General features: G+C 36.1%; 1 protein-coding gene and 1 pseudogene across 1 annotated transcript; one reads left to right on the top strand and one right to left on the bottom strand.

The window, feature by feature from the left end:
- On the bottom strand, nt 1–8,554 carry LOC118039979 (nuclear matrix constituent protein 1). The gene is made up of 8 exons (XM_035046835.2): nt 8,035–8,554; nt 6,569–6,778; nt 5,414–5,667; nt 5,050–5,320; nt 4,887–4,970; nt 1,825–3,905; nt 580–790; nt 1–465 (listed from the first exon to the last, which is right to left on the bottom strand). Exons 1-8 carry the CDS (start codon nt 8,347–8,349, stop codon nt 250–252), a joined length of 3,642 nt encoding a protein of 1,213 aa, XP_034902726.1. The 5' UTR covers nt 8,350–8,554; the 3' UTR covers nt 1–249.
- A 4,473-nt stretch (nt 8,555–13,027) lies between these two features.
- LOC118039978 (protein decapping 5-like) lies at nt 13,028–17,906 on the top strand (annotated as a pseudogene).
- The last annotated feature ends 739 nt before the right edge of the window (nt 17,907–18,645 follow it).

Raw genomic sequence — 18,645 nt, forward strand, 5'->3', positions numbered from 1 at the left:
TTGGACCAAAGAGAGCTTAAGGCACTTATTTCAGAAATATATGATAGTAAACACAATCTGGATGTTGCAAATTGAACCACCAAATTACGGCTAGGTGAAATCAACAAGGACCTGCCATCTAGACGAAACCCTTAAATTCCCAACAAATACGCAGGGAAAGGAGAAAGTGCGTGTGGGTTTTAATGAGAATCTATGATTTCCAACTACATCACTATCTAGGCATTGATGATCGAGCGATAGCAACAAACACTATGTAGTGAAGAAGGTCCAGATCTTCTTTCCTATTGAAACTTCACCAGGATGCTGCAACTCATCTGCATCATAGTCATCTTCATCCTCATGAACTGTGCTGCCATTTTCAGCTTCATCCTCAAAATCTGGTATCCGATTTACTTCCTCACTCAACTCTGTAATTCCAACTGATTTCGCTGCCTCAGCTTGGTCATCAACATCTGTTGTTTGGAACTGCAATACAATAATTGAAGAAGAAAAACAATTACTACAGTTGCAGGAAAGAATATTTAAATAAGAATCCCAACCAAACTACTAGCCAGCTTCACAAGAGCAGTAGGATATTACCCTGACCACCTTGTCCTGTGATAACTCCACACTTCTTACTGTAGTAACCTGCACCAAGTCGGTAGATTTGTTGTTCTCACTAGTGACTCCAAGTGACAGCCCAGAAGCAGTTTCTGGGTTTTGAATCGGTTCCACAGCAGCAGCACCATCAGCTGTTTTCTCGCCCTTCATCAAGTCAGATGATGCTTGGGTGGCTGCGGTCAAGCCTGCACTGCTCACAGTTCAAATAAAATCTTTAGAACTAGCAGCAGTATTATTCTTCCTCGCTGCTGCGTTTCTTACAATTATAACACGTTATTCCTATGAAAGATAAATCGCACAAAAATGCAATAATCAATATCACTTAATGCTATTTATTATAATATGCAAATAGTTCTCTAAAGAAATAATAAATAATGTGCAAATGCTAATATTGACCATCTTCCATAAGAAAGGGTGTATTTATATTTCAGATTAGCAACCATATCTGCTCAAAGAAACCCCAAATTGACACCTGGATCACTTTCAATTTTACAGTAAAAACAATCAAGTGTTTAATAACATTCCCAATGCCTTTCAATATAAGAAAAGAAAAATGCACCTTAAAGCTTTAGCAAACTTGGCTACTCCAACTTTGTAAAATTCATTGATCTTTTAAGCACAAAAGGATAAACCGCATCTGAACGAGTCAAGAAATAGCATATGCAGCTGCAAATATTCCTACCAAAATAGAATGTAATGTACCATTCCTTTTATTCAGAAATGACCTTGTATGGATTATTATTTGCACCAAAACAGAATTTCATGATGAAATGGGATGGATTGCAACTCTCAGATAATACACAAGCAAATCATTTTTTACATATCCGACACATGCACTGACGGCATTTCAGAACGAACTTACCCATGGGGTAATCTTTCTCCTCATGGGCAGAATTGAACTAGGGCAGGCAGTTAAAAACTTCAAACCCAAAAACACATTGATAAATAACTTGACAATTTTCACTAAAAAATAAATCAGACAGCCATCTCAAATACAGTTCTGATTTCTCAAACACAGAAGCTTTGATAGCACAGTAGTTAATTGCTTGGCGCTTTAAAATTTTGATATTTGAAAACCAAATGAAATGATTGACCATGTGAAATATAAAACAAACATCCACATTCTCTCACTAAAACTCCCAAAATGCACACTAATCGCACCATGTTTAAAGCTATTAAATTGCTGTCATCACAGTACATAAAATTCTCGCACAAAAAACTTACATCTTGTGGCGTCTAAGATTGTATCGTTTTTGCCCTGGAGTAGGCTCTTCTGGAGCCACTATTTGTTGCCTCTTCCTGCGCCCACCAGTAGTGACACTCTCAGAGTGTCCTTCGCTGTCACCAGCATCCTGCTCTCTTTCTGTAGGTAGACGTTGCCGCTTTCTTGCAACGTCTGATTTCTTAGTAACATTTATACCCCGACTTTCATCACTGTTATGACAAATATCATTAGGCTGAACAATTGAATTATATTCAGTTTGTTTGAGGCTTTCCCCAAGAAACAACTTTGCATCCTCAACCACTGCCTTAACTGACCTTGTTCTGCCTGGTCCAGCCTTCTGTCTCCTCCCAGGTTTATGCCTTCTGTTCTTCAGCTCTGACAGCTCAGAATCTTCTGGCTCATCAACAGACACGGCATACCCACCACCTGCATCTCTTTTTATTCCATCAGATTGGGGATGCTGAATGTCAACAGTATCATCTGCAGTACCAAAGGACACTTGTGATTGATCTACAGGAATAGAACTGAATGTGATGGCTTTTTGCACAGCAGATCCCTCAACTCTTTCTTCCATGTCAGCATGCACAGGTGATGAAGGGAACCCTTCCTCAAATGCTGGAGCAGAAACATGCTGACTCTTTCTAGTAGGAGAAATGCTGAAAATCTTTGAGGTGCATTTGCGGAGCCAGGACATGCGTCCCTGAGAGTTGGATCCCAAATCTTCACTGGGGGGTCTCTTGATATTCAGAATATCAGAAGCATCTGCACCACCTTCATTATTCCTGAAAAATTCATTAGATATTTTTAGTGAAGGAAGGGTCTCTCTTTCTTCCATCTCTGGTGGCTGGAGATCAGAAAGTACAAACTCCCTAGTAACATCTCCACAATTCGTGCAACTCTTGTGCTTCTCAACAAATGAAAGAAAGTAGTTTCTTTCTCTGATAACCTGCTCTCTTTGTTTCCGAAGCTTATTGCTAAGCATCCCAAGCTCATCAATGTCCTTCTTAATTCCATATTGTTGTTCTTCTAGCTTCTCCTTGTTTTTTACAACTTCTTGTCTTTCCTTGTCCATTGCATGTCTTTCAGACTCTATTTCTTCCCTTTCCCTGCATGCAACTTCTTTTAAGTTGTTAATGGTGTTAAGTTCTCTCTCCTTCAGCACCTCAAACGCCCTTTCCCTTCCTCGCAGTGCTTTCTCCATTTCTTCCCGCCTATTTATTAAGCCAGTCTCAAAATTACATCTCTCTGATTCAAAGTCTTGAACCATTTGAATGTGCACATTTTCATCCTTTTCAGATAAAACCAATTGTTCATGCCTCTTTCTGGCTTCAAACGATTCTTTCTCTAGTCTAATAGCCTCCAACTCTCTCTGAGCATACTCCTGCATGTCATTTTCCTCTTTTTTCAGCCTTTCCCCTCCAGCATACTTCATCTTTTCTAGTCTCTCTCTCTCTTCAACAATGTCCTTCTGCTCCTTGTTAATTTGAGCTCTTTTCTCTTCCAGCACTTCCCTCTCCTTCTCAGACCTCTCCCTTTCCTGTTCCAACTCTTCAGCTTCTTTCAAAAGAAACTCTGCCCGGTGCCGGCACTTCTCTAGTTCCTGTTTCAGTTCAGCCTGCAAGCGAAGGTATTCTAACCTCTCGTTATTAGTTATTTTAATGCTTTCACTCTCTTCCCCAATCTGCAACTCCTGCTGAGCAATCTCGGCCCTCAGCTTCTCGCAGTCATCCTCGAGGAGTTGCACACTTACTTCATCAGAAAGCAATTGCTTCTTCTGCAGCTCCAACTGTTTCTGCTCAGCCTTCATAGACTTATCTTTCTCCTTTACAACCTTCAATTTTGCATCAAGGTCCTTCTCTTTATCCTTCATCCTATCAGACTTCCTATCCAAAGCTAGCTCTCGCTTTCCCAACTTTTCTTCTCTGTGAAAGATTTCTGTTTCCAGCAGCCTCACTCCATCAGCCTTGCTTCTCAATTCTTCTTCAAGATTCTTCCTTTTCTCTGTCAATTCGAAGTCAGCCTCCTGAATTTTAGCATCAAGAATGGTCCTATGCTCATCAAGGAGCTCTTGGACTTCCACCTGTAGAAATTCCCAGAAACATAGATTATCAGCTAACATTTCATTTAACTAAAATTATATCAACATTGTTGCTTTAAGGATAAAATGCCGCCAAAAGATGTCTGCTAGCTATTTAAAATAACATTAATTAATAAAATAATCATGCAGTGATACATGGGGCATGAGTACCTTTCCATCAAAGATATTTAAACATATGTATTGAAAGAGTACTCGAGAAAGAATCTAGTACTTGAAATTATAACTGTAACTAAAAACTACTCATTTCTCACTGCAGGAAAAAGGTTGCAACTTGTATTGTAAAAAGTGTCAAGTGGTAACTATTTTGGGATTTAACACACAATTCAAACACAGATTTCTTACCAGACAATTTTTATTGTTCAAGATTAGGCCCAGACCTTAAGGATTTAAGTTTCCAGTATTTTAATTGTAACAGTTCACATGAATGAAAACATGAGTAAAAATCCAATGTTGAGGAGTCTTCACAAGAAACAAACGACGGAGACCTCTCTTCGAATCTTTTCCCCACATAGCATAATTAAATTTCATTGATTTAAGAAAAGCACCAAAATCTATAAAAAAGTGTAGTGTGCATACTTGAAATTAAAAGATAAAGAAACAACTCTAGATGTACAACGTACATAAACAACTGAATGCGATACACAAAATCTAACTTCTAAAACAGTCATACAATTTCCCTGTCAAATAAAAGGTTCACATCTTCAAGTTTGCAAAAGAACATCTTGCATGTAAAAGGAATCTCAAGACTCCATTGATCGAAAGTTGGTGCTTACTATTTTCACTTTAAGGAAAAAGAACGGGTAGGAGCTTGACACTGATCTAATTTAGAAGATATAGTTCATTGCTCATACTCAGAAAAACAAGATGCCTTTTCATGGTTCTCATAATACCTGCTTAAAAGGCATTGGATTCTCTGTATATCCTATCTTACTCAATAGTTATAAATCAGGTTTTGCAACTCACTCTTTCTCTAGCACTGAGCTTGTCTTCCAAAGCAAGCAATTCCTTCTCTTTAATCTCTAGGGTGCTTCTCAGAGAGTCAGCTTCCTGGAACAAATAATAGAATATACAAATTATGCAGAAATTCATTGGCAATCAACTTAGATAAAAAGCTGTTAAGAATCACCTTCTCTTTTATAACCAAGCCCAACAACCGATTATTTACATCAACTTCCCTCTCCTTCAACTTAGCAAATGATATATCAATCTTCTTTTCTGCCTCTTCAAGATCCCTCTCCTTCTTCTTAAGAACCCTCTCATCTTCACTTGCCTTTTCCTCTCTCTGGTTAAGGGTCCTCCGGAGCTCACATAAGCTCTCTTCCCCTTGACGTAGTTTCTTCTCCCATTCTTGCAAGTCTTCTCTCTGTTTATAGAAAGTTGCCTTGTGTGCTTCTCGTCTAAAGAAAATCAATGAGATAAGCACTAAAAGTCACATATCATCCTTAATATATACAAAAGAGAGAAGTGAAGTGAAGTTCAGTATAGAATACTCTGTATTAAAGGAGAGGCGCTCCCTCTGAAGCAAGTTTTCACGAGCTTCTAGCTGATTTAATTTCATATCCAGCTCTGAGCTTTTCATGTTAACTTCAGCAAGCTTGGATTCAGCAACGCGCATCTTTTCTTCTACCTCCAGAGATTTCTCCTCATTTCCAGCAGCCAAAGCTTTTGCGTCAGCCAACTTTGAGTCAGAAACTTTCTTGATTAGAACATGCTCCTCTTGCAAGTCGTGCAAAGCCTTTTTAAGCTGTAATAAATAGAGGTGTAATCAATGAGTATCAACAAAAAATTTTCCATAAAGAGATCCGATAAAAACTGAAGTAACTAGAAAGTTTACAGTGAGGAACCATACCAGATACCAAGAAATATTCCAAAAAAAATCCATCATAACCAAACAAGCTTAAAGATTGTCCATGCCTCTTTTAACATTATATTTAACTCAACACGGAAAAAAAAGATAAATTATAGAGAAGCAATGCTTGTGTGACTTTCAGCCATTTGATTTAAGGTTCTCTTGGATATCAGTGGTGCATCACCACCAGATTCAATAGTAATTGAAGAGACAGATTGCAAAGTTACAGGCTTTAAATATATTTTCTGACAACTACAGCACAATCTCGCTGTGCATAACAAAGGTCTATTGGATCACATATATGAATCCAAAGGACATCCAAGCACCAAAAGAATGAATAGTAGGCTACATCAGTAAGAAAAAAACAATATGACAAGCAAAAACCATGAGGTTGCTTCAAAAAAAGATATGTGATTTTTATGCAAACAAGTGGCATCTTTTCGATAAAAACTTCAAAAAAAGTGAATGAAAAAGGAGATGCCTGCAAATCAAATGTATTAATCCAAGTTTAAAACCTATGAATAGGCCCATGAACATGAGTGCGCAGCATATGCAAAATCAGGTTGCTTCTAACTACCAACATGGACCATTAAGACATAGCAATGGTGTACAAAATTTCCCTCCCTTCCACATATCTTGCTCCATAACTTTTGCATGACCCAAACAGGTTATAAATTTATTAGCATTTTTCATTCAATTTTCATCTTCTCTCTGCAAGTCAAACAGAGCATAAAAAGAAGCAAACAGTATATTAATATGAAGATTCAAACGAGACCAATGGCAAGAAACAACATACTTCACCCACACACTGCTTCTCAACACTCAATGCTTTTCTTAAGTTTTCCTCTCGTTTCTCAACTTCAGATAAAGCAATTAAGTGTGCTGCCTGTTCACGTTTGAGAATTTCTTCAGTTTCTTCCCATGCTTGCCTTAGTTCTTCATACTTTGAAGTCCACTCTTTTTTCTCAATAAGGAGGAGGCCCATGTTATATTGGTAATCAAAAAGCTGCACCACAAAAAAAGTAAGGAAAGACAATCAAAATAATGGTACAGCTTTCTTAAATTTAGATTCTGGATTTTTCACCAGTAATTTTGTAATATATGATAGGAAAGAAAAAAGAATTGCATAACATAAGAAATTAAAAATTAAAACTTTTCAAACAAATTTAGTTACAGTTGCTCCATTCTATTTCCTTTAAAGTATTGTAGTAATCCAAAAGAGGGAATGAGAATACATTGGCATCTTTCTCAGAATAATGAAAACAGAAAATGTGAAAGTTCAGTGAAGTATTTCAAAAGGTGGAAGAATGAGCAGGAAAATCTTCACCATTCACCAAGGGGGTGCACTGGTGCAAAACCAGTGACTCAATTAGCCCAATAGTGATCTTTAAATCGCATTCATATTCTTTGCAGTCCAGATCAATATTCACCCATCTTCAAATTCCTTGTCTTTCTAAACAACATATAAAAAGCGAGAAAAACCAACTTCAAATTACAAATGGTGGTAAAACCTATCAAATGGGAAAATTAAAATGGAGGCCTTTTGAAATACTAGATGAGATGCAGACAGCAAAAAATAGAGGTAAAAAAAAGTTGAAGACTCGGACCTATAGACTAAAACTGATTGACATCAAAGGCACTATACCCCATTGGACCACTGTTAAACTAATGCACTGGTTTGGCTTATATATACAGAGTTTATGATAAATAAAAAGCCCCCCCTCTGATAACACCTAATAGAATCTCATTCTTATGTCTAGCAAACTTAATTAATTGCTAGTTCAGTATCCTAAGAATTATAAGGATTGCTAAAATAAGCATAAAAAGTGTGCATTACAAGCATCAGATTTAAATGACTATTTTTAACACTTGATTTATGGACATTTACCCTAGTAAAAGTGGTGAACTCTGCCTTTTTCATGTGCCTATTTCATTCCAGCCTTTAGAGAAATAATGGAACACTCTCGGATTTAATGAAGCGGGTAATTCTTCAGAGAACATCACAAAAACATTATAATGCAAATTTATTCAAATTCAGTGGTGAATTTGAATTCAAAAAAAAAAACACAAGTAATTAGTCCCGAGATAAAATTACAATAAAAACATATTAAAAACAGTTTGTCAAACCCTAAAAACCCTACCTTTAATCAATTTAATCCTATAGAAAAATTCTTCCAAACAAAACCAAAAAACAAAAAATTAAAAAAAAAAATCCCCAAATTCCCAAAAAAAAAAACCCACAAACAGAAAACCCTAACTAACCTCCTTTTCAAGCCTCGATGCCCTCTCTAAAAGCGCCTCACGGTCCCTTCTCTCCATAGCAGCCTCATCCAACAAACCCACCTCTCTAAACCTCCTCCAAGCCTCCACATCTTCCGTATCCAGCTCCCCTGCATTCCCACTCAGCGATCCCACCGGCGGTGGAGGCGGGAGCGCCCCGTCAATTAACACCACCGCCTTGCCCTTAGCCCCAATTCCAGTGCTAGTGGCCCCCGCATTGGCCCCGCCACTTCGGTGCATCTCACTCCGAGGAGTTAGCGTGATTGACGGCGACGGCCTCCTCTGTGGCGTAAACATCGAAAAGCTTGATTGCTAAAACCCAAAAAAAAAGAAATTAGACCCAAGAAAGACGGGCCAAATTATGGTTTTTCTCCGTCTGAAGAAGAGTTAACGGATTCGAACTGGAAATGAGATCGTTAACGGAGTTAGTGGAACGGAAAACCTTCTTCTTGAAATCTGGAAGAGAATGTTAAGGGCGAAGTACACTCGATTTCGTTGATAATGTTATTTTCTGCTCTTCTTCTGTCGGGCTTTTGTATTGACAGTTTTGCCCTCGTAGTTTCTGGCGTGCTGCGTTTTTCAGGAAAGGGCAGTTGCGTCAACATCTGTTTTGCGGTCCAGAATTATTTTTGAAAAAAAAATTATATATATATATATATATATGTAATGTATTAGTATTAAAAATAAATTTTAAAAAATAAAAAAATATTATTTTAATATATTTTAAAATAAAAATAACACTTTTAAAATTAACTGTTATAACAAATGCAAATTACACTCTTGAAATCTACTTGGAATTACTTTTCAAAAGTATTTTTAAAAAAATTTGAATTTTTTTATTTTTATTTTGAATTGATATATTTATAATGTTTTCAAATTATTTTGATATGTTGATTTTAAAAATAATTTTTAAAAAATAAAAAATTATTGTTAATATATTTTTCTAAATAAAAATTATTTTAAAAAATAATACCAACCACTCACAAAACACACAAAATTACCGTTTGGAGCGGAGCGTGGTGTGCGGGGGTCCGCTTTGTTTCTATGATCATGTCCCCAGATTATGCCGTTTTAATCACTATTTGCTACTGCGCTAATTGACAGTCCCTTTTGGTGTCAATGTCCAATTTTTTATTTACTAGCTATTTGTTTCGCCGCGTCTTGAAAAAAAAAATTAATAAAAAAAGTAAATATACAAGATTTTTTTTATTTTTTTATATAAGAAAATCTAAATATAAATTAAAAATTTATACATGTGTCTAGTTAAATTAAAAAATAATAATAAAAAAAAAGATTATTGTTTTTTTTACCATTTTTTTTATTTGTTTTTATTTTTAATTTTGTCCCTCAATATTTTATTTATTTTTATCCAAACTTAGTCCTTGTTTTTTTAATTATTATTTTTATAAATTATCTTGATTTATTTTTTTTAAAAAAAAAGTTGTCCCTTGACATTTATTTCATTTATTTATATCCAATTTTGGTTCATGTTCCTTTAATTGCTATTTTTTTCTTTCTTTCTTGTCTTGTAAACTTATCCTGGGTAGCAAGCCAGTCAAGTTAAATCGAGTTATTTTATATTTTGTTTCAATGTTTTTTCAATATATATTTTTTAATTTCATTCTTCAATGTTCGGCTATTAGATCTTGAGCTTTTTTATTTTTTTTATTACTTTCCTTTTCAGGTAGTCATCCTAGGTTGTGAGTTAATTAAGTTAACTTGGTATGACTCGAGTTTTTTTAAATATTTTATTATTTATTTCATTTTGATCCTTTTTTTTTCTATGTTGATTTAAAAAAAAAAATAACTTTTCAATCCCAATTTCATGTTACAGGTGGCAGGTTGGTGTTGTGAACTCAAGTTGACTTGGGTTTTTTCTTCAATATTTAACTTTAATTTTTTTTTAATTTCATCATTTGTGGTTATGTTACTAGGCCTTTAGCTTTGTGGTTTTTTCCACTTTCTATTCTACAAGGTATCCTCTCTTTTGTGAGAGGACAGAGAAAGGATTTCCACATTCTGATGTCCAAAAAAAAATTCATCGTTGACAATGATTTCATCCATAAAAAATATTCATTTTTGTGTCGATGAATTCCATGTCATGATGGGAGTTTGACCTATATGTTTTTTTTCACTCTCCTTTGATGAGGAGGTAAATCTATTTGCATGAATAATTTTGGCTTAGATTAATTTTGGTTTATTGATCTTTTTGTTGAGGTTTTGTGGTTATTAATAAGTTTATCAAGGTATTTAGAGTGTTTTATGGGTGTCTTGAGTAAAAAAATGGATTGAAAAACATGTCATCTACTATCTTTATATATATAAAAAAAAATGAGGCAGAAGACAGGTCATCTTCCATGTTAAGAAATAAAAAAATAAGAAAGCCCAGGTGCTCGGGCTGAACTATTTTTTTTTAATGAACAAGTTTTTGCGACTGGACTCCTTGTTTTGCAATTATATATTTGGTTAAAAAACAAATAAACACAAATATTTGAACCCAATTGAATCCATTATCTATATAGCACATTCAACGGGTTTATTCACAATTTCTAGGTTGTTATTTGTTTTTTTTTTAAATGCTTTATTTGTTCCTTAATTTAAGAAAAATACAATTTCAGTACCTGTTATCAATGACTTATTCTTTTTATTTAACTCAAATCTAAAAGAATGCAATTTCATTTGTTGTTGTCAATTATCTACCTTTGCTATCTTGACCTTAAATGCCTATCATTTTTTTTTTTTTATGCTTTAAAACACATGTTGTTTCATACAGAAAAATATCATATTCTTTATTGTTGTAATTGAATAAAAAAAAACCGCTATGAGATAAAAAAAAACTATTGAATTTTATGATATGCATCATTTTTGTTGTGAGTTTACTTGGTTGATTCGAGTTTGTTTTTTTAATTGAATATTATTTTTTACATATTCTATCTTTTAACACTAGGTTCTTTTAATTAAGATTATTATCGTAATTTTTGCAAGTTAATCAAAGTGAATCGAATGTTTTTCCATCTTAATATTAGATTGCAATATTGTTCAGTTCAATGTTAAAATCTATTTTTTCTATAAGGTATATTATCAATGCTTAGGTTTTTTTTTAGCCCATTTTTCTAACCATGAGTCGTGACGTTGCACGAACCAGTGGGTTTGCTAACAAAAAAAAAATCTAAAGGGGAGGTTTTTTATTGTGCCCCTTTTAACATAATACAACTCACTCAATTGTTTTTTTCTTTCTCCTTTATTTTTTTAAGTTTATTTTTTTTTAACATTAGGTTAATCGATTATTAAACTTTATATTTTTTTTCAATCTATTTTTTCAAGATCATCCCGTATTCATGACCTAAATTGCAAGACTAATAAGTTAATTTGGTTAACTCAAGTTTTTTTTTCTTAATTGATTTCTTTCCAATTTCATCATTTAACATTAGATTGATTAAAAATTAGATTTTGTGATTTGTTTTTGATTTTTTTTTTTATGAGGTTACTTCTATTATGGGTGAGCAAAAAAAATCGATTAAACCGATTAAACCGGAAAAACAGAAAAAAAAAAATAACCGAAAAAACCAAACTGAAAAAAAAAACCGAATTAACCGATTAAAAAATCACAAAAAAAATTCGGTTCGGTTCGGTTTCTAAAGTCCGAAACCGATTGAACCGAACCGAACTGAACCGGTTCAACTATACAAGTACTTTAAAAAAAAAGCAAGTATAAATAGAAAAAACCCTAGACCCAAACTAACTTTCAGTAGACGCCCCCCTTCCCCTTCTCATCATCTTCTCATCGCCCCTCTCGTCACCCCCCTCCTTCCCCCCTCTCATCATCTTCTAACAGCCCCCCTTTTTCTCCCTCTCATCGTCCCCCTCTTTTTTTTCTCTGCCTCTCGTCATCTTTTCCCAGTCCCCTCCCTTTTTTCTCTCCTTTTCTCTTTGCTTCTCATCTCTCCTAGTAGGCCCCCCCTTCCCTTTCTCTTTATCTCTCATTTCTGTAAGTTCACCCCTGCATCAACATTTTATTTAATCAAACTATATGGATAGATAAAAAGAAATGACTTTTTGATAATTAAGATTCTAATTTCATTTCAAGTTTATCTCTGCATCTTTTAGGTTGTTGTTTTTTTATTATTATGTTATACTTTGCTTGGAGTTTGTGGGCAGATCTGTTTTCTTGAACAACAGAAACCAAGATTTGTTTGTAATTTGTGGGCACTGGACATCGAGATTTGCTTGTAGTTTGTGGGCACCGGGCACTGAGATTTGCTTTCGGTTTTACCGGTTTTTGAACAACAAAAACCAAACCGAACCGAACCGAAAACGGTCGGTTCGAACTGATTTCGCTTCGATTTCAGTTTTAAAATTTTAAAATTAATAATGTTGGTGTGGTTAATTTTTTTATGTAAAAACCGGACCGAACCGGAAATGCTCAGCCCTAACTTGTATCTTATTACTCAGATCACAAGTTTGTCAGATTAACCCTAGTAGATTTAATTTGTTTTTTGTGTTTTTTTAAATTATTTTTTTTGAAATGTAATATTTTAAAACTAAGTTGATTGAATTTGAATTTCATAATGTTTCAATTTGGTTTTTTTTGGGTCATCTTGATTTTATGATATGGATTCGCGAGTCTAATATATTAACTTCGAGTTGACTCAAATTATTTTTTGATTTTTTTTTAATTTTATCATTTAACATTGAGTTTTGTAATTTATTTTGATTTATTTTACATGAAATTATTGTAATCTCATTACTTGAAATATATATTAATAAATTAATTCGAGATAGTTCGAGTTGATTTTATATGTTGTCATTTTAATATTTATTAAAAAATTTTAATTTTAAATATTTATTTTGACCACATTTATGTTTTTAACTAATTATCATATTAACTTTGGATATACCAAGGTGATTAAGTTATACAATATCAGTTTTTATATTGTTTATTTTTCTTTCAATTATAAAAAACAACACCCAGAAATTTTTTTTCTACGATACAAAAAAATCTAAATGATCTAAGTTATTACTACCAGTATTATTACTATAGATCTTCTCCTTGAACGAATCCGATTATTATCACAATTAAAACCTCAAAACCGTAGCCTCTCTCTCCCCTCCCGTCTATCTTGACCTAGAAAATTGGGGCTTTCTCTCAAAGAGATAGATAGATACTTGTGCGGGTGTATGTTTGCGTGGGTTGGAACTGTAAGAAATAGAGAGATTGGGTCGATTAGATCATGGCAGCAGCAGAGAACAGTATCAATACGGCGTCGACTTCAAGGTCGAATTCGACAGCGGATTCGTATATCGGAAGCTTGATTAGCTTGACATCAAAGAGTGAGATCAGATACGAGGGTATTCTTTATAATATCAACACTGAAGAGTCCAGTATTGGATTGAAGAACGGTACCGATTTTTTTTTGTCCGCCGAGATTTTTTGGGGTCTTTCTCTTCTTTTTATTTCAGTGATTCTTTGACGTGGGTTTTGAATATTCTGCTGATTTTTTAACTGGTTTGACTTAGTTTCACTGTTTGACTCTTTTTTTTTGCATCGGATGCAAAAAACTGAGTTCTTACAGTTTCTTTACTGACTTTATAGTATGTTAGTAGCGGTACTTCGATCAATTAAATTCATCTAGCAGTTATTATCTTTGATGCGTCTTTGTTAGTCTAGAAAAAAAGAAACCGAACTTGCAATTTGATGGGTTTTTGTGTCATTTAGTTTTGTGTGAATCTTGCATTAAAGCACAAATTTTTGATGTTTGTTACTCAAAATGATGTGAATGTTAGGCTACAGAGTTCTCGTGCACACCAGAGTTACATGGTAACAGTGTATATTGGTATTTTGTTTTCTTAAGTTTACCGTGGAGATATGTTTTGGAGTGATCATTTTGATGTTGCATCTTGTTTGGTTTATCTCTGGTTATTTTGAAGTTGCTATGTTGTGGTAAATGTAATTTGTTTTGTTTTAATGTTGGCAGTGCGGTCGTTTGGAACAGAAGGGCGGAAAAAGGATGGTCCACAAATCCTTCCTAGTGATAAAGTTTATGAATACATATTGTTCCGTGGAAGTGACATCAAGGTATCTAATTTTGTATATACATACATACTGTGAGAGTGGTCATTGAAAAATTCCAATCAAGTTTGAGAAAGAAACTTAACATTTTCTTGTTTGTGGCTGTCATTTAATATATCTGCTTATACTCTTGGTAAATTAAAATCAAGGCAGCAAAGTGCACCAAATCTTTATGCTTTGATTATCCATCTGGTGACTGTTCAAACCAAGCAGTTCTGCTTCCTGGGTTTTTGGTGATACCTGCATATAATGAAAAACGCAAGCTCGTGTTGAATGACTATTATTGTAAGAATCGTTGCACCTTGACCTGGTCACTGATGGCACTAGCAGTTCATGGTTCTTTGTGCTTGCTATTTCTACCTCAAGTAACATGGCGTGATCATGGGGGACATGTAATGATTGATGGGTTGGAGTGGGATTTCAAGTTGGCATCTCATGTATTGTGTTAGGAATTGATAATGGATTGAAGGAGGATGCTAAGGTCAGTAGGTACTCAATTTTCTTACGAGTTGGTTGCCCAATTCTGTTCCACTGAGACTGATTCTTCATCCATAATTACTGCTGAGTCAAGATCCTTACTGACTCAAATAGTTGCTATCAGATGAATTGCGAAAGCTTTCTGTATTTCAAGTGTATCATGCTCAGTCCTTGTAATTCTGGGGTTGATATGTGGGTTTCCCTTTCACGAAAAGAGCATGTTACTCAAAGATTTTCAGTTATCTCTCCCGTTGCTATTCACAACTGGCTGTCTCTGCAATTTGGGGAAATATAAAAAACGTGGTTTTACATTAGCTTATCCTTTATAGATTTGTGGATCACTTAAAGGTGCACATGTTTCTTTGATTCGATAGCTTCTGTATCCCTACATACTGCATTTTAGCTCTTGATGAACAATGTTTTGCCATTTTTAATCCTGGATATTGTGTTTTTACTTCCATCACAGGACTTGCAGGTTAAGTCTTCTCCACCAGTCCAGTCTTTTCCACCTATAAACAATGACCCGGCAATCATACAGGTAAATGGAAGTGCAATTTTAAGTTATGTGATGCATCAATCCTTTCTACCCTCACTCTTGAAAAGCCTTATATCTCTTATGCAGTCTCATTATCCTCGCCCAGTTTCCATCTCCACCAGCCTGCCTTCTGCTGTCAGTGGGTCGTTGAATGACCTTGGATCCAACAATGGACCAGGGGGGCTACCTGGGTCAAATTTCCAAGGTGGGCTGCCTTTATATCAACCTGGAGGGAGCTTAGGAGCATGGGGAGTTTCACCTCCCCCCCAAATGCAAATGGTAGTGGCCTTGCAATGCCAATGTATTGGCAAAGCTACTATGCCCCCCCTAATGGGCTTCCACATTTACACCAATCTTTGCTTCGACCGCCACCTGGACTTGCAATTCCTCCTTCCATGCAGCAACCCATGCAATACCCCAATTTCAATACTTCTTTGCCCACTGGTGCCTTAAATTTAGCCAGTTCAACCTTGCCCCCATCAAACCTGCCGGTGTCAACCTTGCCTCCATCAAACCTGCTGGTGTCAACCTTGCCAGCTTCCTTGCCAGATGTCCCGCTTCCTCTACTTCCTGGCATCACTAGTTCCCTTAATTTCACTTCCCATTCCTCAGTGCCATCAACTTTGCCTTCAACTGTACCCTTAATACCCGCTGCTTCTCTGCCTTCTGAAACATTACCAAGTCTGATACCTAATAAGGTTCCTATTTCTGCACTTCCTACGACCAATTTAGGTGCTACTTTTCCAGTGCTATCTCCCGTGTCAACTTCCAGCTCAGATTTAAACACCATTGTACCACCAATCTCCAACAAACCTAGTTCAATTTCTGGCCCAACAATGCCTTATCAAAGCGTGACACAATCTGCATCCTCTGCTGTTTTAGCATCCAATTCTCTTCGCACAGAAACACCAACTCCAACTCCTTTTTTGGTAACCCCTGACCAGTTATTGCAATCAGGATCAACGATAGTTCCGTCTCCTCAGCCTTTGCAAACAGCCCATAAAGATGTTGAGGTTGTTAAAGCATCACCAGCAGCAGCAGCAGCACCACCAACACCACCACCAGAACCAGAACCAGAACCATCAGTGCCAGTTGCCACACAAGCTCAGCCACCCATACTCCCATTGCCTGTTCCTTCACGGGCTAGCCATAAGGTGTGCCTCCCATACATGCACACACACACACACACACACCCATCTTTAACTCTAGATATTAATATACCTTTTGTCCTCCACGTGCCTGGATGCTGATAATCTTTATATGCTTCCTGGTGGATATTTGTGTGTGGTTCCACTCTGAAGTTTCTAGCGCCTCATCTCATTGAATTCATTTATTATCTTCACAGTTTACAAATGTTTTTCAGTAGGCTAGATGTTTTACCTGTTATGTTAGAATTCTATTAATCTTTTTCTATGGAGACCTAACTGTGTGCTTGATCATTACGTGTTGGGTTGACTGTTTTTTGGGAGAATGCGTTTTCCTTTGGAGGCAATAGCTTAACTACAAGATTGGGGTTCTAAACGTCTGTTCTCTGTTTTCTTTTTAAGCCAAATGGAGCTAATTTTCATGCTCGCCATGGTTACCGCGGACGTGAAAGAGGAAGAGGATCTGGGGTAATTCTTGATGTTTATTTCTATTTCATTTCTTAATAGATAGCTGTCCAGATTTTTGTGGTCATGGTATAATCTCTTTTATATGATTGTGGAGCAGATTTACTTGCTTTTGGGAGGACAATGCTTTTATCTTCATAGCAAATTTGTAGTTGATGTCATCAAATATAGCAAGAGTTTGACTACTTTCAATTTGAATATTTCTTGTGCAGAGCTCACGACCGGTGACAAAATTCACTGAGGATTTTGATTTTATGGCAATGAATGAGAAGTTCAAGAAGGATGAAGTTTGGGGTCATCTTGGCAAGAACAACAAATCTCATTCGAAGGATAGAGAAGATGGAAATGCCACTGGTGAAGATGATTCTCAAGATGAAGATGAAAATGAACTAGCTAAGATTGAGGTTAAGGCAATACTGCAATCTTGTGTGTTCTGTTTTGCTGAATATAACTTTTGTTTTAAGTTATTACAGGCTCCGTGCATTTGATTATACTCTGTTTCTGCAGCCTGTTTATAACAAGGATGACTTTTTTGATACCATCTCATGTAACATGCTTGGTAATGACTCACAAAACGGAAGGACTAGATTCTCAGAGCAAATGAAATTAGACACAGAGGTAAATTGATTTTCGCTCCTGACCCTTGCAAAAAATTGTGGAAGTCTTATTCAAAGTTTTTTGATTGTTTGAAATAAGTTTTTTGCTTGTTTGATTATGCAGACCTTTGGGGACTTTACAAGGTACCGGGGTGGACGAGGTGGTCGTGGTCCTCCACGTGGTGGTCGTTCTCGTGGATCTTATTACGGAAGGGGGTATGGATATGGCTATGTTGGGAGGGGTCGGGGCGCGCCTAATCGTGTTTCTTAGGTAGTATTCGGGTATTCTGAAGTGTTATAGTGAGGTAAACATGGAGCCTCATGCTCATGAAACAACAAACTAATTGAGGGCTGTGCATGTTTGCTGTTTTTCTTTTTGATTGTCTAGATAATAAAAGGATAGGATGCGTCATCATTGGAGTTCCCTTTGCCTAACAGTCCTTTTAGTGAAGCTAATGAAGCAGCAGTGTATTAATTTAAAGATATCATGTGTATCTTTTGGGGATTTGTTCCGCTTGTTTGTTTTGCATTTGCGTTATTAGTGGTCCTCCAATGGAGTTAATTGATGAGCCTCTCTTTTTTCCTTCATGAAAGTCTACATGTTTATCAATCGGGTTTAGCGTATAGGTCAGTTTGGTGAGCATTAGCGATGAGCAGAATAATGAACAAAAGAGGTGAGAAGTGGAAGTTTGACGGGGAGAGAAGCAAATAACGAGTGGAAGAGCTTTTGTGATTGACAGAACAGGTGATCAAAAGGAGGGCCAGAAATTTACATGATTGAAGAGTGAGCAGCAGTAAGATGCCTTTTAATTTCGTTAATGTGAGTGGCATTTTTTATAATCTGGTGAGATCCGAAGATTTAGAAGAACGAGCATTGGAGCTGGAGTTTACATGATTGTTCAGGCATGATTCAGGGCGGACAACATTATACTTTTGTGGACTCCTTGTATGGTTCTATTGGAGGTATGGTTTTGCAAGCTTCAGCGAGTCATTTGCTGCTAAGACAGGACAAGACGGCCTCCTTACTTTCGTCCAAGATAGCAAAATCCTCCCTTTGTACTTGAAAATTCAGTTTCTGTTGCAGTGACGAAGCGAGCAAGCACCCCCAGGTATTTCGAGGTGTCGTCTTCCATGCCTTGAAAAGCGTGGAGAAGGCATGGAGTGGTATGCATCCGTATCTTGCACACATATGGTTGAGCTAAACCAGATGTGGAACACATCCTATCAAACAGCAGCAAGGTCAACCGCTTATAATAAGGGTAGTTACATTTGAGCTTGATAGAGCTGTGCTTTATTTAGTCACAG

The sequence above is a fragment of the Populus alba genome, chromosome 8, assembly GCF_005239225.2.
Source record: "Populus alba chromosome 8, ASM523922v2, whole genome shotgun sequence".
Taxonomy (NCBI): domain Eukaryota; kingdom Viridiplantae; phylum Streptophyta; class Magnoliopsida; order Malpighiales; family Salicaceae; genus Populus; species Populus alba.

What these genes read in the sequence shown, in the direction of transcription:
- LOC118039979 (XM_035046835.2), bottom strand. Translation starts at nt 8,349, where the DNA reads ATGTTTACGCCACAGAGGAGGCCGTCGCCGTCAATCACGCTAACTCCT. An exon ending in CATCGAGGCTTGAAAAGGAG is followed by an intron (nt 6,779 to 8,034) that starts GTTAGTTAGGGT and finishes TTTGTGGTGCAG; the next exon opens with CTTTTTGATTACCAATATAA. An exon ending in AGCTCAGTGCTAGAGAAAGA is followed by an intron (nt 3,906 to 4,886) that starts GTGAGTTGCAAA and finishes GAATTTCTACAG; the next exon opens with GTGGAAGTCCAAGAGCTCCT.